The 26,741-nt window shown below is 41.2% G+C and overlaps 1 protein-coding gene across 4 annotated transcripts in view; it reads right to left on the minus strand.

The window, feature by feature from the left end:
* The window catches only part of HSDL2 (hydroxysteroid dehydrogenase like 2), a 116,361-nt gene that overhangs the window by 33,287 nt on the left and 56,333 nt on the right, over positions 1–26,741 (minus strand). For 2 of the 4 annotated variants that reach the window (XM_053565747.1, XM_053565765.1), the window contains 4 exons: positions 26,572–26,675; positions 24,657–24,755; positions 11,771–11,965; positions 8,775–8,846 (listed from right to left, as the gene is read on the minus strand). In XM_053565747.1, the coding sequence (XP_053421722.1) occupies positions 8,775–8,846; positions 11,771–11,965; positions 24,657–24,755; positions 26,572–26,675 (470 nt within the window). The remainder of the gene's footprint in view (positions 1–8,774; positions 8,847–11,770; positions 11,966–24,656; positions 24,756–26,571; positions 26,676–26,741) is intronic. The other 2 variants (XM_053565748.1, XM_053565756.1) reach the window with 1 other exon arrangement.

Genomic DNA, 26,741 nt, shown 5'->3' on the forward strand with positions numbered 1-26,741 from the left:
TAGGGCGCCGGCCCCATATACCAAGGGTGGCGGGTTCAAACCTGGCCCCAGCCAAACTGCAACAAAAAAATAGCCGGGTGTTGTGGTGGGCACCTGTAGTCTCAGCTACTCGGAAGGCTGAGGCAAGAGAATTGACTAAGCCCAAGAGCTAAAGGTTGCTGTGAGCTGTGACGCTACGGCACTCTACCAAGGGCAACTCAATAAGACTCTGTCTCAAAAAACAAAACAACAAAAAACTGAGTAGAGTACATAATAAAATCTATTGGATATGGCCAAAACTATAAGGGGTAAATGCACAGTTAAAATTATTTCATTATTTTAAAATGAATAAAAATAAAGTATTAGCGGGCAGCGCCTGTGGCTCAGTGAACAGGGTGCCGGCCCATATACCGAGGGTGGCGGGTTCAAACCCAGCCCCGGCCAAACTGCAACAAAAAAATAGCCGGGCATTGTGGCGGGTGCCTGTAGTCACAGCTACTCGGGAGGCTGAGGCAGAAGAATCGCCTAAGCCCAGGAGTTGGAGGTTGCTGTGAGCTGTGTGACGCCATGGCATTCTACCGAGGGCCATAAAGTGAGACTCTGTCTCTATAAAAAAAAAATAAATAAATAAAGTATTAGCCCAAGAAGTGTGCTAACAAAGCTTACTATGAAAGTGAGGAACAAAAGCTTATAGCTTCAAAGAAAGCAGAAAAGAGGCTGGGTACGGGGCTCAGGAGTTCAAGACCAGCCTGTGCAAGAGTCTACTAAAAACAGAAAAATTAGCTGAGTGTCGTGGTAGGTACCTATAGTCCCAGCTGCTCAGGAAGCTGAGGCAGGAGGATCACTTGAACCCAGGGGTATTAGGTTGCTGTGAGCTAGGCTGATGCCATGGCAATCTAGCCTGGGCAACACAGTGAGACTCTGTCTCAAAAAAAAAAAAAAGAAAGCAAGTAGAAAAGAGAAGATAAGCATTCTGGGAGGCCGAGACAGGTCTGAAAGCTAAAGCAAAACATGAATCAGATGGTCACAAAATTCTGTAAATGTACTAAAAATCACTACCTTATACACTTTAAAATGATGAATTTTTTTTTTTTTTTGAGACAGTCTCACTTTGTCGCCCTCAGTAGAGTGTCGTGGTGTCATAGCTCACAGCAACCTCAAACTCCAGGGCTTAAGCGATTCTCTTGCCTCAGCCTCCTAAGTGGCTGGGACTATAGGTGCCCACCACAACGCCTGGCTATTTTTAGAGATTAGGTCTCAGTCTGGCTCAGGCCTCGAACCTATGAGCTCAGACCTGTCTCGGCCTCCCAGAATGCTAGGATTATAGGCGTGAGCCACCGTGACCGGCCTTGAATTTTTGGTATATGTAAATTATATCTCAACAAAGTTGCTATTAAAAAATAATGAATCAGAAAAGAAAAAAGCAGGATTAAAAATGAAGTAAAATTAAAATTTGGTACTTTTGGGAAAAATAAAATTGGCAACCATCTGGCAAATTTAACCAAGAAAAAAAAAATAAGAAAATAAATACATTTTAAAAAGAGAAAAGGGATAAAATAAGTATGATAGTTTAAAAATATATAGGGTCTCAATTTTGATATGAGGACAATTAATGACAATTATGGTTGGGGGGGGACAGAAAGAGGGAAGGAGGGAGAGGGGTGGGGCCTTGGTGTGTGTCACACTTTATGGGGGCAAGACATGATTGCAAGAGGGACTTTAACTAACAATTGCAATCAGTGTAACCTGGCTTATTGTACCCTCAATGAATCCCCCCCAAAAAAAAAAAAATATATATATATACATATAGGGTCAGCGCCTGTAGCTCAAGCGGCTAAGATGCCAGCCACATACACCTGAGCTGGCAGGTTCGAATCCAGCCCAGGTCCGCCAAACAACAATGATGGCTGCAACCCAAAAACAACAACAACAACAACAACAACAACATACATATAGTGTATATGTATATATACAGCCATATATATATATATCTGGTCACTATGGCAGGCACCTATAATCCCAGCTACTCAGGAGGCGGAAGCAGGAGAATCACTTGCGCCCAGGAGTTGGAGGGTGCTGTGAGCTGTGATGCCACAGCACTCTACCCAGGGCGACAGCTTGAGGCTCTGTCTCAAACAAAAAAATAAATAAATAATAAATAAAATTAAAAATATATATATATGCAAATACTACATGTCAACCCTTCAATAAATTTGGAAACTTCAAATGGATGATTTTTGTTTTATAACTTTTATTCTCTTTAGACACAGGGCCTCATTCCATTTCCCAAGCTGGAATGCAGTAGCATGATTACAGCTCACTGTAACCTTGAACTCTTATACTCAGGGGATCCTCCCACCTCAGCCTTCAGAATGGCTAGGAGTACAGGAATTTGCCACCATGCTTAGCTAATTTTTATTATTTTTTATTTATTTATTTATTTTTTTAGAGACAGGGTCTTGCTATGTTGCCCAGGCTGGTCTCAAACTCCTGGATTCAAGTGATCCTCCTGGCTTGTCCTCCCAAAGTGCTGAGATTACCGGCATGAGCCACTGTGCACAGTTCTTTATTTTTAAAAAGCCTATAATTGAATGAGAAAATAAACATTTTCAAAGAAATAACTTCAGAAAAGACCCTAACAGGGTGAGATATTTCAAACCTTCAAAGGTGAGATATTTCAACCCTTCAAAAAAAATAGCATAGAAAAACAAAGTTAGCTACTTCATTTACCATATTCAAAATGTAATATTACCCTAAAAAAGTCTAGATATCAATCTAACTTCTTTGATTTTTTAAGAAAAAGTCTGTTTTTCAATGAACCTCCTGGAAGTTCCAGTTAATATACTGAGACATGCCAGAAATAATCCTAGAAAGACATTATTATTATTACATGCAGACAAGAAGTTTGGCCACTTAGAAAATTCAAGTTAATTCATGATAAATTACAGCAACCAATATTTATAGGGAACTTGCTGCATCAAATACCCAATATGATGTACTATCACAGTACTCCTCACAATACTTAGAAAAGAAAGTTAAGAGATGAGAAAACTATTTCAGAGAGCTGACGTGATTTGCCCAAGTTACAGATATAAGTGGCAAACACAGAATTTGAACCCAGATCTGTTTACCCCAAAGCTTATGCTTTTCAATGAGTTTACTGTCTCTCTATCACAAACTATTAGAAGTCTTTAAACAACAAGAAAACCTCACGATGGTGACCAGATACAAAATATACACAAATTAGTTTCCCCCTTTTTATTTTTAACTTGCTTTGTTTCAAAAAAATTTTCGATATACTTAATAAAATAAACACAATTTGAGATTACATCTAGGTAGTCTGACTCCAGAGCCTGCAATTTTATGCACTGGGTAATACTTCTTCCCTATTTTCTCCTTTGTCTAACTATCTCTTTATTTTCTAATTATTATATAGCCAACATAAAGGTCGAGGATAGTGCTGAACTCACCAGAACTTGACCACGCAGAGGCTGCCATAACAAGGGCAGCAAAGACACAGGCCTCCTTCATGTTTCCATAGGAAGACAGTGTATTTGGTTTTAGTAGTTACATCAGGGAGAACTAGGTTGGTTGTATAAATAAACACTGGAACCACTCCCTTACTAGTGACTGACTACTTCGGGTAATGTGTGTATTAATCAAGATATAGCACCTGCGTCTGAGGTGCCAAGGCGATCATGGCAAAAACTTAAGCCCTGATAGACATTTCCCAAGAGATAAATTATGCAACTTGTCATTTGGGATATTTAGACATAAGCATGATGACTGTGAACAAGAGAACAAAACTTCAGGAGACCAAAGACAAACCTGTAATACGTGTGTATTTGAAAGGTGTGGCCAACAGACTACAAATATGTCAGCTTGAATAGAAAAGCGACATTCAGGCCAGGTGTGGTGGCTCACGCCTATAATCCCAGCACTCTGGGAGGCCCAGGCTGGTGGAATGCTTGAGCTCAGGAATTTGAGACCAGCCTGAGCAAGAGTGAGACCCCCGCCGGCCGTCTCTACTAAAAATAGAAAAACTGAGGCAAGAGGATCGCTTGAGCCCAAGAGTTGCTGTGAGCTATGATGCCATGGTAATCTACCAAGGGCAACAAAGTAAGACTGTCTCCAAAAAAAAGAGACACTCAGAGCATTTCAATAACTTAAAAAGACATATAGCTAGCAGCCCCTGACATAGCCTCACCTAACTGAACATTACACAAATATAAAAATATACTAAACACTGCCTAGACTGCCACACAACCTACTGTCAGAATCTACAAAGAGATGTTCAGCAACTCTAAGGTACACAGAGTCAACCTAACCAAGACAGGACTGCCTATGTTTTGCCTTATTAAAGATCTCAAAAGAACTGCTCTGCCCACTTAACCACAGGAGAAGAGAATAACCAATGTGTTTATGCCACTGGATCAGTCTGTGCTTGCACCAACAACACTAAGAGCTGTCCTTCTGTTTTATTGATGCTGCTTTATAAGAAACACTCAGTATGATTCCTCATTCCCATCTTTTTTTTGAGACAGAGCCTCACAGCCACCTCCAACTCTTGGGCTTAAGCGATTCTCTTGCCTCAGCCTCCCGAGTAGCTGGGACTACATTCCCATCTTTCAAATACAGTTTCAGAACTTGTAGCTCCCAAGTAGCAGAGAGCAGACAGCAGTGGGAGTCCTGTGGTGGTGCACCCTGGGAAGCAGGACGGATAAAGATAAGGCGGGAAGAACCCTGGGCATGCTGGACAGAGCAGTTTAAGCAGGGGAGGTAAAGGAAGATCCGATGTCAGCCTGGCATACCAGCATAAACTGCGTGCCTAACAGGTGCCACATTGGAAACCGAGTTCAGAGAAAGGAACTCCAGAAGATGGACAGGGGGTGGAGCCAAAAAGCAACCTACACATCCCTCCATTGGACTACACAGTTCTAGAGATACTTCTTAACACCAGAATGAGTTAATGGGGAAAAAACCAACCTGATGTCTATGAAAAAATAATGTACCACGAGGGTCATGGAGGTTATTCTGAAGGGCAGAATCTACTATGAAACCCACAAACATGCCTCCACATGAAAACTATATGATTATGATGTGTCAGTACGGGTTCATCAGTTTTAACAAATGGACCACTCTGGTGGGGGATGCTGATAATAAGGGAGGCTATGCACGCAGGGGGTTGGGGGTAAAGGGTGTAGGGGATCTTTCTGTACTCTCCTCTTAGTTTTGTTTTGAACCTAAAACTGCTCTAGAAATAAAGTCTCCAAAACAAGGACTGTACTAAACAGAGGCAGAAAGTCACAGACAACTGGCTAAGATGAAAAAGAAAGTGAACAACATGAAAAGCAAAAGCATAATACAAAACCAAAGTAACCATTAGAGGCGATCTGGAACAGGAATGAAGCTCTGGAAAACCTTGTCCTCTTGCTCAAAACCAAAAAGATAAAAATAAAGAGAGATGGTGCTAACTACAGGGAAAGGAGAAGGGTTGCCAAGCCAAGAATAAGGCTTTCTGGCGGTGTGCGGTGGCTCACACCTATAATCCCAGCACGGTGGGAGGCCGGAGGATTGCTTGAGCCCAGGAGTTCAAGACCAGCTTAGGCAATACAGGGAGGTCCCAACTCTATAAAAAATTTTAAAATTAGCCAGGCGTGGTGGCACATGCCTCTAACCCTCGTCGCTTGGGAGGCTGAGACAGGAAGATTGCTTGAGCCCCTAAGTTTGAGGGTATTATAAGCTATGACGACATCACTGCAGTCTAGCTCTGGCAAGAGTGAGACTGTCTCAAAAAGAAGTAATTAAAACTCTAACTAAATAAAAATAAAAATAAAGTTAAAAAGTAAAAAAAAAAAAAAAAAAAAAAGAATGAATGGGCTCTCTGTGGGTCAGGGGGTGGGGGAAGCCAAAGAAGAAATGATGGTATTGCTTTTATGAGAAAGAAAAAAAAAAACACATTAATTTAAAACCATGTACATAATTTACACTAATTACATATATAAACTATCATACATAGGATGAATATTGGAAAAGATACAACCAAATGTTAACCGGGGTTATCATACATTTTGAGTACAATGGCAAGTAGTACATTTCCTCCTTTGGAAATGAGGGTTACACACCAACCTCTGAGAGGTAAACTGCAAAGTGAACACACAATGGGTCTGAGCGTGAAAAACCACTTGAAAAGAGTAAGTTAGATCCTAGGCCAAATATATTGGACTACCATCCATATGAATATATTAATACTAATATATCTACAGAAGATATCAAGTAGAATTGCTATTGGCTAAACTTGAAAGAAACAGAAAAAGAGAGCTATAGAAGTAAATGTTCTCTCCAGCATCATGTGGGAAGACAGCCCAAGAATCTAAGTATTCTGACCTCGAGGATGGTGGCAGGATGGCTTGAGCTTAGGGGTTCAGGATTCCAGTGAGCTACGATCACACCACTGCACCACTCCAGCCCCAGTGAAAGAGTGAGATCTTGTCCCCCAAAAAAGTTTTTTAAATTTTGGAATTTAAGTAAGCTCAGTTCATATCTGTCTTCCTCCAAAAGACAGATCCGATTTTAGGATGTTGGGCGAACATCAGGATTTTGTATTTACTTAACTTAAACACCAGAATCTTCTAGACTTTGACAGGCCCTCTCAGTTATTTCTGTCATTTGGTAAAAGAACTTTTGAGAAAAAGACAGATGGCTTTGTTTTTTTTTCTGGCTTTAATAAATACTCTGATACGTCCATAAGGCAACTAAATCAAAGATTTAATTTTTTTTTTTTTTTTTTGAGACAGAGTCTGACTTTGTTGCTCTCAGTACAGTGCCATGGCATCAAAGCTCACAGCAACCTCCAACTCTTAGGCTCAAGCAGTCCTCTTGCCTCACTTTTTCTATTTTTAGTAGAAACGGGGTCTTGTTCTTGATTGGGCTGGTCTTGAACTCCTGAGCTCAGGCAATCCACCCTCCTCAGCCCTCAGAGTGCTAGGATCATAGAAGTGAGCCACTGTGGCAAGCCCAAAGATTTAATTTTTAAAAAGAGCTATCTCTGGGAAGTAGGATTATGAGCAATTATTTTCCTTTCTATATTTCTCAAATTTTCTACAATACAGAAAAATGTCCTTTTTATTACTTAAGTCATTTTTTTTTTAATTTAGAGAAAAAAGAGACAGACATGGAAAAGATAAGATTAAGCTGGAAATAATGTTTAGCACTAAAATATATTTCAGTAAGGCTCTATAGATTTGCTAAAGCTATCAAGGAAATTTGTTTCTAAATTTTCTATCAGCCTTCTAAAAAAATCTATTATCACTTAGGAAATCAACAGCATCTCTGAGATAAAAATAACTTAAGGGCCCAGAAGAATTCTTATTAGTAAACCATCAGAGAAATTCTTCCCACAGCTATTTGTTAAAGAATGTTTTTTCTTTTATTATTATTATTATTATTTTTTTTTTTAGAGACAGAGTCTCTTTTGTCACCCTCGGTAGACAGCTGTGGCATCATAGCTCACAACCTCCAGCTCTTAGGCTTAGGCGATTCTCTTGCCTCAGCCTCCGAAGAAGCTGGGACTCACAGGTGCCCGCCACAATGCCCGGCTATTTTTCTTGTTGCAGTTTGGCCGTGGCTGGATTTAAACCTGCCACCTTCAGTATATGGGGCCAGCGTCCTACTCACTGAGCCACAGGCAGTGCCCCAAGAATGCTTTTTCTTTTAATAAGCCATTGGCATACTGCCAGAACACAAAATCTGAAATGTAAACTCTGGACCAATTCAGCAAGGCTATTCTTCTCGAATTACAGAAACCAAACCAAACCAAAACATCCTTTAATTTCTTCTGTAAAGTAGTCACACAGCACAAACTGCGAAAATGGTTTTAGAGGTAATTGATGACACATTTTTCCTTAAAATAAAATATCAACATGAAATATCTAAATGCTGGTAAGGAAAATCTGAAGAAAAAGTTATTTTTTTCAGACAACTTTTTTTTAACCAAATGCAAAGAATATATTAATTTACTAGCAGATGAAAAAAAATGTTCTTTACTAGAATTAACTGAAAACTCACACTACTTGTTTAGTTTAAATTAGAAGATGGTTCAGGGCGGCGCCTGTGGCTCAGTCAGAAGGGCGCTGGCCCCATATACCGAGGGTGGTGGGTTCAAACCCGGCCCCGGCCAAACTGCAACCAAAAAATAGCCGGGCGTTGTGGCGGGCGCCTGTAGTCCCAGCTACTCGGGAGGCTGAGGCGAGAGAATCGCTTAAGCCCAGGAGTTGGAGGTTGCTGTGAGCTGTGTGATGCCACGGCACTCTACCGAGGGCCATAAAGTGAGACTCTGTCTCTACAAAAAAAAAAAAAAAAAAAAAAAAAAAGAAGATGGTTCAAAAGACAGAAGTGTCACTGTTCTAAGATCCATTCTACATTTTACAAGAAATAACAAGTCTGGCTTGGCACCCATAGCACAGTGGTTACGGCGCTGGCCACATGCACTGAGGCTGGAGAGTTCGAAAGCAGCTAACAACAACAACTGCAGCAACAAAAAAAAATAGCTGGACGTTGTGGCGGGTGCCTGTAGTCCCAGCTACTTGGGAGGCTGAGGCAAGAGAATCGCTTGAGCCCAAGAGTTTGAGGTTGCTATGAGCTGTAACGTCACGGCACTCTACACACACTATTGAGGTCGACATAGTGAGATTCTATCTTAAAAAAAAAAAAAAGAAATACCAAGTCAGTACTTACATTTTCCAAGATTAAAAAAAAAAAAAAAAATATATATATATATGTTATTTAGATCTTACCCTGTGATTCCATTTTCTTGGTAACCATTTCTGGGTGTTCATCTAAGAAGAAATCTGGTATCAAAGGATGGCCTGAAAAATTGACCCCAAAATAATCAGGTTAATGTAACAACTATAAAATATTAAGATTTTAATAGCTGTTTAATAAACATTTATCTGTTTTTATTTTAAGATTATTCTGATGCAATGGGAAACGCCCCCATGAGAACTGTCAAACTACTTGATCTTCATTAAATTAATTTTCCTGTAGCTCAGTTATATTCCTTTTCTATGACAAATTTCATCTTCAAGATTGAATAAAAAAATCACCCGTTCCGTAAAGCCTGTACCTACTCTCCCAGGAGCCTTTGCCTTCCTCATCCTTACAACCCTTTTGTCCAATATCCCTCTAAAGTACTCAAAACGCATTTCTTTTTTTTTTTTTTTTGGTTATTGGCCGGGGCTGGGTTTGAACCCGCCACCTCTGGCATATGGGACCGGCGCCCTACTCCTTGAGCCACAGGCGCCGCCTCAAAACTCATTTCTTACCTGGCTCCAGAGCTAGGGGTCCCTCATTAAGAAAGGCTTGTTTTCCAGCACTAATGCATGTGAGTCCTTTTATCTCTTCTTCTTTCTCTCACTTTATCATCGTGAAAACTAAGCTATCCATTCTACTTATTTTCAACTAACAGTTGTAATTAGAAAAGAAGTTAGCTGGGGTTTTTTCGGTTTTTTTAGAGACAGAGTCTCACTTTATCACCCTCGGTAGAATGCCGTGGCGTCACAGCTCACAACAACCTCCAACTCCTAGGCTTAGGCGATTCTCTTGCCTCAGCCTCCCAAGTAGCTAGGACTACAGGTGCTCACCATAATGCCTGGCTATTTTTTGTTGCAGTTTAGCCCAGGCCAGGTTCGAACCCGCCACCCTCGGTATATGGGGCTGGTGCCCTACCCACTGAGCCACAGGCGCCGCCCCAAGTTAGCTGTTTTAACATAACACTGATACTTCCAACACATGTTCACACTAGGGGATCCGAAGGCCACAAAGCTCTCAAAACTGTTGTAAAGTTAAATGTTAACAATCTCAATCTCTATTTACTTTCTTTTCTTTTCTTTTTTTTTTTTTTGAGATGGGGTCACTATTTTGCCCAGGCTGATTACTATGTCCTGGGCTTAAGCGTTTCTGCCTCTAGAGCAGAAACCTTCTCTAATGCAGCAGCCCTTTAATATGGTTTCTGTGGGTCACGATCCACAGGCTGAGAACCGCTGCTTTAGAGCCTATCATCTTTCTTTCTCTCTTAACTTCTGGAGTGTAGAGATGAATTGATCTTTGTTATATCCTAATATCACAGTTCTTGGTCATATTAAGCTCTCAGTCCTTTTAGGATTTTATTATTATATTTTAGAGACAGAATTACACTCCATTGCCCTCCGTATGGGCTTAGGCAATTCTCTTGCCTCAGCCTCCCAGTAGCTGGGACTACAGGTGCCCACCACAATGCCCGGCTATTTTTTTTGTTGCAGTTTGGCTGGGGCTGGGTTCGAACCAGCCATCCTCAGTATATGGGGCTGGCGCCCAACTCACTGAGTCACAGGCACCGCCCACCTTTTAGGATTTTAAATTGAAATCAACTTTAAGCTTTTGTGCACAATGACACTGTGTCTTTAAAATCTAAAGTAGGCTAAGTGTGGTAGCTCATGCTTATAATCCTAGTACTTTGGGAAGAGGTTGGAGGGTTGCTTGAGGCCAGGAGTTTGAGAACAGCCTGGGCAACATAGTGAGACTGTCTCTAAAAAGAAATGGGGCATATCTATAGTCTGGAGGCTGAGGCAGGAGGATCACCTGAACCTAGGAGTTCAAGGTTACAGTGAGCTATGGTCATGCCACTGCACACTACCCTGGGTGATAGAGTGAGACCCCATTTCTAAAAACCAAACAAAAACAAAAAGCCTAAAGTCATAATTACACTGCAGCAGCTCCCAGAAAACCTGAATCTGGTTCAGGTTCTGCCACTTATTAGCCATCAGCTCTTAGGCAAGGACTTTTTGAGACTGTTTTTCCATTTATAAATATTAACTACTAAATGTTGTCAGTGTTCTATATGGCAGGCACTGTGCCCAACACATCATACACATTATTGCCTTAGTTCATACAGAAATCCTATGTGAGAAGTATCATTCTCTTAATTTTACCAATAAGGACATTTAGGCTCAGGGTGGGGGACATGCTCAAGGTTACACAGCTAAGTGAGCTTCAGAGCTGGAATCTGAACTTGGGTTGTCTTTTCCCAAATTCCATGTTCTTTTTTTATTTTTTTTTTGAGACAGAGTCTCACTATGTCGCCCTTGGTAGAGTGCTGTGGCGTCACAGCTCACAGCAACTTCAAACTCTTGGGCTTCAGCGATTATCTTGCCCCAGACTCCCCAGTACCAAGTAGCTGGGACTACAGGAGCCCGCCACAGGAACCGGCTATTTTTTTGTTGCAGTTGGCATTGCTGTTTAGCAGGCCTGGACCAGGTTTGAACCCGCTAGCCTCGGTGTACGTGGCTGGCGCTGTAACCACCATGCTGAAATTCCATGTTCTTATGATGAGACAAACTTTTGAAAAGAGTTCACAATGTTAAAAAATAATTTATGAAAACCCTACTAATTGTATCATCCGTTACCACATCCTTGAATACAATTTTTACTCTGTGATTTTAGGGCCAACTTTAAAAACTAATTTTCATTCCTTATTTTAAGATTTAGAAGTAGCTGATACGATCTTCTGCATTTAGTATACGTATTATCACTCCAAAAGCCCCGAATTCACTTCTATTTTTCATTTCTCTCTCTTTTTTTAGGCACATTGCCATGGAACTTTCCCTTCCTTGGGAAGACAGCTTTTAAAAGAACACATTCATTTTATTATCACATAAACACACACACAAAACAAATGTATTCATTGCACAAAATGTGGAACAACATGTCACTACTTTAAAAAACTGTAAGCATGAAAAAAAACTGTAAACATTACCTGGTTTAACTGCATAGATGTCAAAGTTTTTTATTCCTTCTTCTTTTAAGATATTTTCATCAATAATAAAGTTGCCAGTAAAACTTTTTGGTTTTTTGAAAATGGAATATGCAGCGTCTGCGATGATATCAACTTTTCTACACTGGCTTTCGATACCAGATCCGCCCAGCATATCCATGGCAGCAGTGTGTATAGCTGCAGAGAAAACACACACAATTCCAAATCCAACCAGGAAACTATGGAATTAACAAGCCAGCATGACCCTTCACAGTTATCAAGATCAATCTCTTCTTTTCTTAGATGAGAAAGACAAGGTCCAGAGAGCTTTAAGGATTTGTCAAGTATCCCACAGAACTGGGTAGAAAACACACGTTTCTCACTCTACCAACACGGCCCTATACTGCAGAACTCCTTCACCAGACTCAAAGCAAAGTTCCATGAGACTTCTCATTTAGAAAGTTTGAGAATTTGCATGCCATCTGTTTAAGAGTCAAAAAAGCCACCAAGGTATAACAGAAAGTGCACTGGGCTAAATGTTGGGTGAATGGGATTTTTATGCCAACCATGCCAGGACTTTTTGAAAGCCACTTTAACCTCTTTGGGCTTCAGTTTCTTCCTCTAAAACATAGAGCTCACTTTCCTAAGTTTATTGTCTCTCTTCCATGGTACTAGAAAAAAGAGACCTTGTTTTTCTTCTTCATCACTGTATCCCTAGTGCCCCAAAGGACAAAGTACCATAAGGACTCAATAGGCATGGGTTGGGTTTTGAGGAGTCCTTTTAAAATTCAGACAATATTAAAAGATAAGGAGGAAAAAATGCAAGAGTTTTTAAATTAAGTATATTCCCATACCCAGGGATAATTACCGTTAATATTTGCATATAATTATCAGTTTTAGGTATAGGTAACTTTTTATTATTTTGGAGACAGGGTTGTGATCTATTGCTCAGGCTAAGATGCAGTGGTGTCATCATAGCTCACTGTATCTCAAACTCTTCCCGCCTCAGCCTCCTGAGGACCTGCCACCATGGCTAGCTAATTTTTCTACCTTTTTTTTCTTGGTAAAGACAGGTTCTTGCTATGTTGCCCAGGCTAGTCTAGAACTGCTGACCTCAAGTAATCCTCCCATCTCAATCTCCCAAAGTGCTAGGATTATAGGCATGAGCCAATGTGCCTGGCCCATTGGCTTTTTTTTTTTTTTCTCAGATAAGGTCTCACTGTGTCACACAGGCAGAGTACAGTAGCACAATCATAGTTCTGGGCTCAAACAAAACGATTATCCTGCTTCAGCCTCCTGAGTAACTAGGATTTCAGGCATGTGCCACCACACCCGGTTTGTTTCAAAAATTTCTTTTCTAGAGATGGGGTCTTGCTGTGTTGCCCTAACTGGTTTGCAATTCCTGGCCTCAACCAATCCTCCTGCCCTGGGCTCCTAAGGTGATGGGATTATAGGCATGAGCCACCACTGTGCCTGCTCCTAAATTTTATGTCTCTTATATGAAGCACCTCAAAACTCTTAAACAGCAAATTAGTAATTATGCATTGTCAAAACTGTCAACAGTAACATTTCAATTTGCTTACACATACTTTTGTTTACATACAAAGGAATGAAAGGCAATGTGTTTAAATGCATGTTAGGTTTCAGAGTTTCTAGTACTTTAGATAAATGTCTTTCCATACCCATCATTAAAACATCTCTTTTTTTTTTTTTGAGACAGAGTCTCACTATGTCACCTGGGTAGAGTGTTGTGGTGTCATAGCTCACAGCAACCTCAAGCTCTTGGGCCTAAGTGATTCTCCTGCCTCAGCCTCCCAAGCAGCTGGGACTACAGGCGCCCACCACAACGCCTGGCTATTTTTTGGTTGGAGTTGTCATTTTTGCTTGGCAGATTTGGGCTGGATTCAAACCCACCAGCTGTGGCATATGTGGCTGACGCCCTAGCCACTGAGTTACAGGTGCCAAGCCTAAAACATCATTTTAAATTACTACATACTAGAATAACTTATATACGTGGATCTACAAGATGAAGTTTGTAGGTTTTAAGCACCACTGGACCCTTTTCATTCATTTAACAAATAATTATTGGGTACCTACTATAAGGTGCTAATTCTAGATACTGGGAACAAACGAGTGGGCCAAACAGAGACCAAGCACCTATCTTCATGGAACTTACATCCCTATTTAAAAACATGCTAAGTAGGCTGGGCATGGTGTCTCATGTCTGTAACCCTAGCACTCTGGGAGGCTGAGAAGAGCAGACTGCCTGAGCTCAGGAGTTTGAGACCAGCCTGAGCAAGAGTGAGACTTCATCTCTACTAAAAATAGGAAAAATACCAGGGTGTTGTGGTGGGTGCCTGTGGTCCAAGCTACTTGGGAGGCTGAGGCAAGAGGATCACTTGAACCCAGGAGTTTGAGGTTGCTGTGAGCTATGATGCCATGGTATTCTATCGAGGGTGACAGAATGAGACTCTGTATCAAATAATAATAATAACAATAAAATAAAAATAAAAACATGATCAATAAACTAAGGGAATTTCCTAAAAGCACTGAGTTAGGAGATCCTTTCTGATCTCATAATTATATTTTCCTTGCTAGGAATAATTTTTTTAACTTGACCAATAGTTTAAGAGCTCTGGCCTCACCCTTGAAGTGATCCCTTATTAACTAAAAATAGCAGCTAATATTCATTAGTTGTACCCTGTGGTAGGCATGCTATTACATAATTTACACACATTATCTGAATTAATTCTTTGAATTCACAAGGTATGTACTGTTGTACCATTTTGCAGATGGGAATACTCAAGCACAGAGGTGTGAAGTAACTTGTCCAAGGTCATAGAAGCTAAAATTCAAATACCTGGCAGCTTGACTTTAGAGCCGGGCTATTATCCATCATACAACTCATGGGTCACATTTTGTTAACCAAAGTTCTTGGAGTTCATTTATCATTGTACTCTCATAAACTACAGAGTTTTTCTATAAATATTTCAATATTGTCTATTTTGAGACATTTGAGACAATATGCACATTTTGGGTCTTAATGTAGAAAATATGAATGGCATGAGAATCCTTAAAAACTCCTAGAAGACTAATAAAAATATATAACATACACGCATGTATATGCCATGTGTTCTCCTATCATTATTTTTTATTCTTTTTGAGACAGAGTCTCACTTGGTCACCCTTCATAGAGTGCTGTAGTGTCTTAGCTCACAGCAACCTCAACACATGGGTTTAAGTGATCCTCTTCCATCAGCCTCCCAAGTAGGCAGCTGGGATTACAAGTGCCCACCACAATGCTGGGCTATTTTTTTAGAGACAGGGGTCTTGCTCTGGCTCAGGCTGGTCTCAAACCTGTGACTTCAGGCAATCCACCTGGCTTGGCCTCCCAAGTGCTGGGATTACAGGCGTGAGCCATCACACCTGGCCCCTATCATTACTTTAATCATCTTTCTAGGGAAGATACAAAGAAAATACAACTAATATTCAAAATCAAGAAGTGGGCCACACAGTTCTTTTCAACAAAGATGTTGCAATGCCAAGAAGCTAGCTAACGCAACAGGTTATAAAAACTGATAACAATAGGGTGGTGCCTGTGGCTCAAGGAGTAGGGCACCGGTCCCATATGCCGGAGGTGGCAGGTTCATACCCAGCCCCGGCCAAAAAAAAAAACCACAAAAAAAAACAAAACAAAAAACTGATAACAATAAAAACAGGTTAACAGTAGGATCAATTTCACTGGTCTCTGGGAAAGAAAATAAGCAGGATTTGTAATGAAAGCAAATAAGCCTTGGATCACAAGAAGCATATGAGTGAGCCTAAAACTTAAGTCTGATTAAAGAATAATTGGAGAGACATCTGATAGCTTCCGATTGGTTCTGCTCATTATAGTTTACTTCAAACAGTGAGAGATAACTGGGTGGGCTGGCTAATGCCTGTAATCTTGGCACTTTGGGAGGCCACGGTGGGAGGATGGCTTGAGACCAGGAGTACAAGACCAGCCTGGGCAATAGTTAGACCCCCATCTCTACAAAAAAAATTTTTTAAAATTAGCTGGGTGTGGTGGCAAATACCCGTAATCCCAACTACTTGGGAGACTGAGGCAAGAGGATCACTTGAACCCTAGAGTGTGAGATTACAGTGAGCTACGATCATGTACTCTAGCTCAGGCAACAGAGCAAGATCCTATCTCAAAAATAAGCAATTAATCAAAAAAGTGACAGTCTTAAAAAATTGAAGATTTCCTTTTCAGGCTGGGTGCAGTGGCTCATGTCTGTAATCCTAGCACTCTGGGAGGCCGAGGCAGGTAGATTGCCTGAGCTCACAGACCAGCCTGAGCCAGAGCCAGACCCTGTCTCTAAAAAATAGCCGGGCGTTGTGGGGGGCGCCTGTAGTTCTAGCTACTTGGGAGGCTGAGGCAAGAGAATCACTTGAGCCCAAGAGTCCGAGGTTGCTGTGAGCTATGACATCACAGCACTCTACGGGGGCAACAAAGTGAGTGAGATACCATTTCAAGAAAAAGATTTCCTTTTACATAAACATACAGAGTGCATGTCAGGCTGAAAATAGCACCATTGCCTTTGACTCCTCCTTTAGGGAGAAAACCTGTCTCACCTCTTTAACACCTGCCAGCTCCCACCAAGCGCACATACAACTCAACATGTGTTCCACTGAACTAATGAAACTGCTAATTATAAAGTGTACCATTACTCTACGTACCACTAAGGAAACAAAAAAGTGCTGATTAAACTATGATATATCATTCATTATAAGATACATACTGACATCGGAGATTTAAAAAATGCTAAACATTTCGCTATCAGATGTAAAAAAGTGAAACACAGCATCTCAGAATCAATGAAATATGGTGTAAACGGTTTAACGTAAGGCAGTGACTAGGTCCCTTGAAAAACAGGGAAACTAGTTTTGGTTTCCAGCACCAGAGAGAAGGAGGCTAGCTGCCAACCTGTCTCCTCACCCTCACTGCTTACCTGAGTCCCAACATCTCTTTGTAATGTGGTTTAGGTGAGAGCACTGTGACCTTTCTGAGATACTTCTGTTACCTTCTCCTCTGCTGCCATTACTAAATCAGTAGCTGCCATTCCCAGACTCTCCACCCAAGCCCACATAAAATCCACACAAAAGTGGACTTTCTGGCTTCCACCACCCCTGTACACATTGGTCAGGAGCTCAGAGGCAGCAGGTATTTTGAATAGCAGGTGTCAATCCTCGCTTCCTCTCCACCTTCCATTTCGGCAGGAACTATGAAATGGATTTTTTTGTTTTTGAGACAGAGTCTCAAGCTGTCACCCTGGTTGAGTGCCGTGACGTCACAGCTCACAGCAACCTCAAATCTTGGGCTTAAGCGATTCTCTTGCCTCAGCCTCCCAAGTAGCTGGGACTACAGGCGCCTGCCACAACACCCGGCTGTTTTTGGTGTTGTTGTTGCAGTTGTCATTGTTGTTTTAGCTGGCCTGGGCCAGGTTCGAACCCATCAGCCTCAGTGTATGTGGCCAGCGCCCTACCCACTGAACTAAGGGTGCTGCCATGAAATGGATCTTGTAAGAAGAAAAAGTAACAACCCTCGAGAGGTCATCTAGTTGAGGGCCTGAGATCTTCATGTTGTGAAACCTTTAGAGGTAGGCCCTCTGATCCCTCTGGATGTGCTGAATTCAGCAGAGTGAAAGCTCATTTAGAGAAGAAACACTGAGCAGAGAGAGACCGAACAGTGGACCAGGACGCTGCTCTGATTGAAGAGAATACATGTCACATGGTATCCCTTCCATTAAGTACAATAAATCTTTTCCCTCAAAGGCAATGATGTTGGGAGATTACCTTTGGTTCCAGCTAACAGAGCACGGTCTAACATGAGTGTGTTTTTTCTTAGATAGAGGCCTCTCCAGCAGCCAAGAGCATGGACACCCTCTCAAAACCATTTTCATTTCTCTCTTTTCATTGCCTTACTCATGCATAATGTAATATTCTAGCTTTCTTGCCTCCTCTCTCTACTACCTTACAAGCCATCCTGCATTCAGATGCCAAATTAAACTTCGTAAACCTCATCAATAACCGTATTACTTCATTGCTCCTATGTTTCCCTTTATTTATTATTACTTCTCCTGCTTTCAAAATTGTTTAGGGATTTTCCACCGAATCTAGGTTAAAATTCAAGCTCCTAAACTTGGCAAACAAGACCGGAGGCTTACTTCATCCATCTTTTCCCACACCCTCACATTCCACCCAACATTCCAGTTACCTGAACAACTTGAGTTGCTCAAGTTCAGTGGGAAATAATAAGCCCACGCCCTATCATACAAGCACCATATCCCATATTTAGCAGGCTTTGAGTACGTTGTTCCCTCTGTGGAAGAAATGTCTTGGCTAGTTTTCCTTCCCGCTAATTTCAACATCCTCTTGAGATCTTATTTGAAACTCCTTGACCATCCTCTTGACCTCCTTTTGAAACTCTCATTCTCTGGCCCTTTAACCTGAGCTACATGGCCCTCCTGTTACATTTTAAAAGCACCCTGTACATGGTTTATCATACCATGTATCACAAGGAACATGATCGTAAATTTGATTTATTGTATTAAGTCTTGAACCAAATGATATCATGGGCTCCAAGATGTCTAGTAAAACTTTCTAAAACAAACATCTCCCAGCTAAAGCAAAGATCCTGTTTCTCCTGCTGAGCCTGATAACGTTCTCCATATCTTCCGGGCCACCCAGTATTCTCTCTCTTATGTAAGCTCTGTCCAGAAGTTCAGTTCTAGAGCTAGGCAGAAGGGAATCATACTGCAATCCATGCATTCACTCACTCCTTCATCAAATATTTACTGAATGTCTCCAGTGACCATAATAAAATGAATAAAGCAGATTCTGTACTTATCCTCAAGAAGTTGACATTAAACAACCATAGTTAATAATTTAATTGAAAATGCTGTTAAGTGATGTCAAGGAGATGTACAGATCACTATATTCAATGGTCAGTCTTATGAGAACTGTCACTCTCTGTCCTTCTTGAAAACACTTTCTTCAGCTGACTTTCATCTACTCTTTGGGTTTTTTCTTACTCAATGTGGGTTTTCCTATTTTTCCCAACTTTTTGTTTTCTTATTATTATTATTATTTTTAGACAGAGCCTCAAGCTGTTGCCCTGGGTAGAGTGCGTGGCATCACAGCTCACAGCAAACTCCAACTCCTGGGCTCAAGAGATTCTCCTGCCTCCGCCTTCCAAGTAGCTGGGAACTGCCACAACACCCAGCTATTTTTTGGTTGTTGTCATTTGTTGTTGTCATTTGGCAGGCCTGGGCTGGATTCGAACCCACCAGCTCAGGTGTATGTGGCTGGCACCTTAGCTGCTTGAGCCACAGGCATCGAGCCTTTCCCAACTTTGTAATGTTGCAATGGCCAATAGTCCTTTCTCTTCTATTCATTCCCTAGATTTTTATTTTTATTTTTTAAGACAAGAGTCTCAATCTGTTGCCCTTGCTAGAGTGTCATGGTATCAGCTTAGCTTACAGCAACCTCAAACTCTTAGGCTGAAGCAATCCTCTTGCCTCACCCTCCCAGGTAGCTGGAATTATAGGTACCCACTACAACACCCAGCTAATTTTTCTATTATTAGCAGAGTCAGGTCTCGCTCTTGCTCAGGTTGGTCTCAAACTCCTGAACTCAAGTGATTCTCCCATCTCAGCCTCCCAGAGTGGTAAGATTACAGGCATGAGCCACTGCCCGGCCACATGTCATAAATTCATACACCATCTATTAACACAAGTTTTATATGCCATCTATAAGCTGATAACCCACAAGTTTACATCTCCAGTCCAGCTCTCTGATCTGACCCCCAGACTTACAAGACCAGCTCCCTCATGACCATCTTCACTTGGGTGCTCAGAAGCATTGCCTCAAACCAAACTGCCAACCTTGCTCCCCAACCTGCTCTGCCTGTAGCTTGCTCCATTTCAGTTCCTGATAACTCCACTGTTCTAGTTACCTGAGCCAAACATTTTGGAGTGATTTTGACTTTTTTTTCCCCTCTCAAACTCCACATCCAATCCATCAACAGATCCTGTTAATTCTACCTTCAAAATGTATCAGAATCTGGCCATTTCCTACCAAATTTACTGCTATCATCTTGGTCATAGCTGCCAATTATCTGTGCCTAGGTTACCACAATGCATCCCGCTGATTTCTACCTTTGCCTCCCATGAACCTAGGCCCATCAGAGCAGCCAGGGAGATCCTTTTAAACATTTAAGTTTGATCAGGTCACTCCTCTGACCGAAACCTTACAACAGCTCATTTCACTCAGTGAAAAAACCTCAACCTTGGCAAGGACCTACACCATGACTGCCACATCTGTTCAGATATTATCTCATTTCCTACTACTCTCCCCTCATTCCAGTGACACTGACTTTCTTGCTCTTTGATCTACCAGGCATGTCTGTCCACAGGACCTTTGCACTGGCAGCAAACAGATCCCCAAGAGTTTAAGTCCATTACCTCCTTTAAGTCTATGCTCAAATGTCACCTTCTCAAAAAAGTCAAACTTTTCTACCCTATTTAAAATCGCAACTTTCCCTTCCCACACCTGACCCTCCCAATTCCCCTTATTCTATTTCTTTTTTTATAGAATTATCATCTTCCAGCATACTCTATATTTTATTATTCATTTATGTTGTCTATTGTGTCTCTCTCACCAAGTAGACTGTAAGTTCCGTAAGGGCAGAGATTGTTACCTGCTTTGTAGTATATTTTAAGAGAATGGAATAGCGCTTGACACATAATAAGCATCCAATTCATTAAAAAATTGATTTTAGGGAAAAGGTCCTGCTGTGTTGCCAGGCTAGACTTGAACTCCGGTGCTCAAGCAATCCTCCTGCCTCAGCCTCCCAGGTAGCTGGGAATCCAGGCACACACCGCTGTACCTGGCTCAACATATGTTTGTATGAATAAAATTTGATTCCTTGGAGTCAGATGAGGCTTTACACACACACACGTTTATATACAGAGAGAGAATAACATATACATGTTATTTCCAGACTAGGCTTTTTCTAACTTTGTTACCCCAGGATCCCAAAGATCTACAGGTTAGAAGAGTGTAGGTAAAGGGTGGGGAGAAAAAAGAGCAAACAATGGTAACAAATCCTCACCTCTCCCACATTAAATGGTAAACTCTTTGAGGGTAAAGACTACATCACATTCATCTTAGAACCCACACTGCCTAACACTTAGTATGACACTTAAATTATCTGTTGAATATATAACAAAAGAATAGTGCAGAGAACTGAGTTTGGGCATATAAGAACGAACGTTTGGAAAATGAATGAATGGAAAGAGCCAAGTAAAAGGAAGGTACAAACAGGGAAAATATTGTGTTAGAACTTTGTTACCGGGTGGCGCCTGTGGCTCAAGGAGTAGGGCGTCGGTCCCATATGTGCAGAGGTGGAGGGTTCAAACCTAGCCCCGGCCAAAAACCACAAAAAAAAAAAAAAAAAAAAGAATTTTGTTACCTAGAGATTTCTCTTTCTAACTAGCTGCCTAATTCTCTTTATTTATCAATTTTAGTAACAGTGATTAGGAGGAGATTGAAAGGGGGAGAAAGGAGAGGAAGTTGAAAGGAAGAGACACAGTGAAGAGTCAGCTTTTAAATTTTTTGACTGTGCTCCCCAATAGGTAACACTTTTACCAACATGACTAAGAATATACAAGTAAATACACTCATAAACATACATATATTATTTATATATGACATTTACATAAGAAACAAAAGTTTATGAAACATTCCATAGTACTGATCCTTCCTATGTGCAAGGCACTCTAATGGTTTCCATTCTATTTCATCAGAAATAAAACAACAATACAAAAACTCTGGCTGCTACCCACTAAACCAATTTCACAATCCACTAAATTGATTTCATGCCTCCATAAATTGATTTCATGACTCACCAATGAGTTTTGACATATAGTTTGAAAAATATTGGCAAAGAGCCTTTTTTATTCATCTTTTCCCTATTGCAAAGAATATCACTCTTCAAAACTGTGTGTGCTCCAGAAATGTTAAGCGAAACAAAGAAGCAATAAAATGATATTCTGGTCCCACAGTGGACCAGGGAAGAAAGGAGTCTTGGGCAAATTACAGAAGAAAGGAATATCAGCAAATTTATTCCTGGAGCCCATAGAAGAAAAGAGAGATCCCTTGAGGCAGGGAGTTCAAGGCTGTAATGCACTGAGATTGTGCCTTTTTTTTTTTTTTTGAGATAGAGTCTCATTACATTGCCCTTGGTAGAGTGCAGTGGCATCACAGCTCACAGCAACCTCAAACTTTTGGGCTTAAGCGATTCTCTTGCCTCAGCCTCCCAAGTAGCTGGGACTACAGGCACCTGCCACAATGCCTGGCTATTTTTTGTTGCAGTTGTTATTACTGTTTAGCTAGCCTGGGCCTGGTTTGAACCCGCCAACTTCAGTGTATGTGGCTGGTGCCGTAACCACTGTGCTACAGGCGCCGAGCCACATAGTTGTTTTTAAATCAAAGTATTCTGTTGTTTCTTTAGGAATTTTATTTCCCTGAAAGGGGCAATTCTGGGTGTTTTGTTTTATTCTTTCTGTGTCTGGGTATTCAGCCTCCTTAGGTGTTCTGCAATTTTCCTGTCTCCTCATGGCACACTGCTCAGATACTTTCAATGATGCCTGCCTTGTTAGCAACAGGAAGTTAACAAACCAGATGCCAGTTATCCAGTCCATTTGGGGCCTAATAAAAAATTCTTCTAGGTCTGCTCACTATCTATACCTTAAGGGCAGCAGATACTTATCTCAGCTATTGAGCCACGCTGTTGAGTCCTCAGATCTCCCTGGTCCACGCTCTCTCCAGGAACTCTGGAGCATTCATTCTCTACCAGCCCCTGCCTGTCCTCCGGCACAGTAGGGAACAAAAGTCCTTCACAAGCTTCTCACTTCTCTTACAGAATCAAAGTCTTGCTCCTTCCTTCCTAGTCCTACCTGCTCACCACCCTCTCAGTGGCTCCACTGGGCGGCGGGATGGTGGTAGTTGCAAAGGGAGGACGGTAAGCACTTGAGTTCCAAAAGTCATCTTCCCAGAAACTCCCTCTGCACTCAAATTAACTAAAAGATTCCAATTTTCCATTAATATAAGTGTTTCCATAAAACGTAAAGAAGAACAATTAAAGAAACTTTCAAAAAGAATCCAAAGTGTCATTCGCGCATCTGAATGACCACTGTGTACAAGGCTCTACCCCACGAGCAGACACATCAGTGTTGATGAAGGCGACTCACTGGAAAGGGGCCACACTGATTTTCTGTTTCAGTTCCACTGTCAGCATAATAAAGGTTCTGTTAGATTTTTAAAGAGTGAAATGAAGAAGTAGTTCTGACTATGCATTCTATTTGTCATTAGACACACTTTTCTGGGATGAGATCACCATTTAGACTTAAGATGAAAGAAGTTAATATTTTCATGAGCATTACTTATAAAGTATATGGAAAAAATGGATAGAAAAGTAAATTAGCTTCCCTTTTTTCCCTTTATGCTATTTTGATACAGAAGTGGAAAGTAAGAAACCAAAAGAAAGCCTTTCCCACCGGGCTTGGGGGCTCATGCCTATAATCCTAGCACTCTGGGAGGCTGAGGCAGGTGGATTCCTTGAGCTCACCAGTTCCTGAGCAAAACTGAGACACTGTCTCTACTAAAAATGGAAAAACTGAGGCAAGAGGATCGCTTGAGCCCATGTTGGAGGTTGCTGTGAGCTATGATAACTCAGCACTCTACCCAGGGCAACAGCTTAAGACTCTGTCTCAAAAAAAAGAAAAGAAAGATAGCCTCCCCTTCATTTTTATACATCTTTTTTTCCAGCATGGACGCCACCAACTTGTATTACACCATAACTGTAAATCAGGCACATGCAGCTTCCTCTGTCATCTCACAGGGCTCTAGCACTCTGTGAACCCAGAAGTTATGCGAAAATACAGGTAATCTAGTTTTTTATAAAGGAAAAAGACAAAGGTAGTAAGAATATAAGAAAGTTTTAAAAGCATTTGCTGGGGGCGGCACCTGTGGCTCAAGGAGTAGGGCGTCGGCCCCATATACCAGAGGTGGTGGGTTCAAACCCAGCCCCGGCCAAAAAACTGCAAAAAAAAAAAAGCATTTGCTGGGAGGTGTGAGGAGAAAACAAAAGCATGGGAATCTGCAGAATTCAGGGAGGTTCCAAAGACAAAGCTGGAGATGGGGTCAGGGAAGTGCAATGTCTCCTGGTGGCCCTCAGGAGACTCTTCAAGTGTCCTGGTGGTCAACGGTCCTACTAGAGCAGCAGTCTCAATCTGTGAGTCACGACCCACAGGAACTGTATTAAAGGGCCACAGCATTAGGAAGGTTGAGAACCACAGTACTAGAGCTACTAGCTGAAGACTCGGTCACGCAATCCAAATCAAAGCTGGAAGATGACTGAAAAGCGTCTTACTGTACAACAAAATTTAGCTTGTTTTCCAACAGAGATTGACGGTTGACTATCTCCTCCCTTCCACCTCACCACACCCAGATATACCTCACAAGCATCAAGAACAGTAAGTAGGGCGGCACCTGTGGCTCAGTGAGTAGGGCACCAGCCCCATATGCTAAGGGTGGCAGGTTCAAACCCAGCCCCGGCCAAACTGCAACAAAAAATAGCCGAGCGTTGTGGCGGGCGCCTGTAGTCCCAGCTGCTCGGGAGACTGAGGCAAGAGAATCGCGTAAGCCCAAGAGTTAGAGGTTGCTGTGAGCCGTGTGACGCCACGGCACTCTACCGAGGGCAGTAAGTGAGACTCTGTCTCTACAAAAAAAAAAAAAAAACAGTAAGTAAAAACCTAATAAGTGAATTTTTGTAAATGCTTACCTGTTTTAGGCCACAATGCATTGACTGCAATTTCTCCTTTAAATTCTTCTGCCATTCCAAGTACACACATAGACATACCATACTTAGCAATGGTATAAGCTGGGAAAAAAACACAAAGAATAATAATTTAATTAAGAAACAAATTAGTTTTTGAATAGAAATAACCAATTTCTTTCTATTACTATTTTTTCCTATTTTTGAGAATTACTTTCAGTAACAGAAAACAAATTAAATATTTTTTAAAGGTATTCTCCCTTTTTTCGGGGGGCAGGGGGACAGAGTTTCACTATGTTGCCTCCGGAGAGTGCCGTGGTGTCACAGCTCACAGCAACCTCAATTCTCGGGCTTAAGTGATTCTCTTGCCTTAGCCTCCCAAGTAGCTGGGACTACAGGTGCCACAACGCCCAGTTATTTTTCTTTTGCAGTTGTCATTGTTGTTTAGCTGGCCAGGGCCAGGCTTGAACCCACCATATTCCGTGCATGTGGCTGGCGCCATTAACCACTGTGCTATGGGCACCAAGCCTAAAAGTACTCTTTTTAAAAGAATAGTTTTTATGGAAATAATTGAACAGAGATCAACTAGGTTTTCCATCTGTATTTCCATCCTAATTTGGAAAAGAGAAAGTAATAAACTTTCATTTTTCTTAACGGTATGAAGGTAAATTATGTTGTTATTATTATTATTTTTTGAGACAGAGTTTCATTTTGTCACCCTCGGTATAGTGCCATGGCGTCATAGTTCACAGCAACCTCAAACTCTTGGGCTCAAGTGATCCCCTTGCCTTAGCCTCCCAAGTAGCTGGGACTACAGGTGCCCACCACAACACCCAGCTATTTTTAGAGATGGGGGTCTTCTTCTAGCTCAGGCTGATCTTAAACTCGTGAGCTTAGGCAATCCACCTGCATTGGCCTCCCAAAGTATTAGGATTACAGGTGTGAGCCACCATGCCCAGCCCATTATTATTTCTTAATTTGTTTTTTCTTTTCTTTTTAAAGAATGAAAGTGATTATTATTTTTTTTTTTTTAGAGACAGAGTCTCACTTTATGGCCCTCAGTAGAGTGCCGTGGCCTCACACAGCTCACAGCAACCTCCAACTCCTGGGCTTAAGCGATTCTCTTGCCTCAGCCTTCCGAGTAGCTGGGACTACAGGCACCTGCCACAACGCCCAGCTAAGGAATGAAAGTGATTATTTAAAGGGAAACTATATTAGTTAGAAAAAAAAAAGTTGCAAATTCACTTAACTTAGTTGATTAAAGCAGAATTTCTGTTTTTCTTTGCAGGTTCCTATTCTAAGTGCCTTCCCAAATGTTAGAGAATTATGTTGAAATAAAAATGAAATATCTGATATGACTACTTTAAAGGAGGCACTTATACATACATCTTGTTACTTGGCATATTCTCCACCCTCATGACTTTGCTATGTCAGGTAAAGTATTTCATGTATAGTATTTAACCAACTTTATTGAAGAACAAATTACATATAATAAAATACACCCGTTGGGACATGAAAAGCCTTTCTGAGATGATAGAAATCGATACCTTAACTTGAATGTTGGTTATACAGGTATACACATTTTTCAAAACTCAACAAACAGAACCGTCTGTGTGTTTTACTAAATGTAAATTATACCTCAATTTTTTAAATTACACATAAAAAACCAGGCGCCTATGGCTCAAGCGGCTAAGGCGCCAGCCACATACACCTGAGCTGGCGGGTTAGAATCCAGCCCAGGCCCGCCAAACATCAATGATGGTTGCAATGAAAAAAAAAAAAAAAAACTAGGCATCTTCTTTCGAAAATGCTATTATGAATTTGGCATAGGGAATTCAACACTGAATGCTATGTGCAGGTTGTGACTGCATCATAGATCAAAACAAATTAACCGCAAACCATCCCCTTGCCCTCCACCTACCACAGTGCTGTTTGAACCACATTGGATTTAGGTTCAGCGGTGGGCTGAGATTAAGGATATGAGCGATTTTACTCTTTTTCAAATAAGGAATACATGCTTTAGATCTGAAAACGAAAGAAAACACATGTCAACTTAATTGCTTTCTAACAACTTCTCTACTTTTTAAAGTT

The sequence above is a fragment of the Nycticebus coucang genome, chromosome 2 (assembly GCF_027406575.1).
Source record: "Nycticebus coucang isolate mNycCou1 chromosome 2, mNycCou1.pri, whole genome shotgun sequence".
NCBI classification, from domain to species: Eukaryota; Metazoa; Chordata; class Mammalia; order Primates; family Lorisidae; genus Nycticebus; species Nycticebus coucang.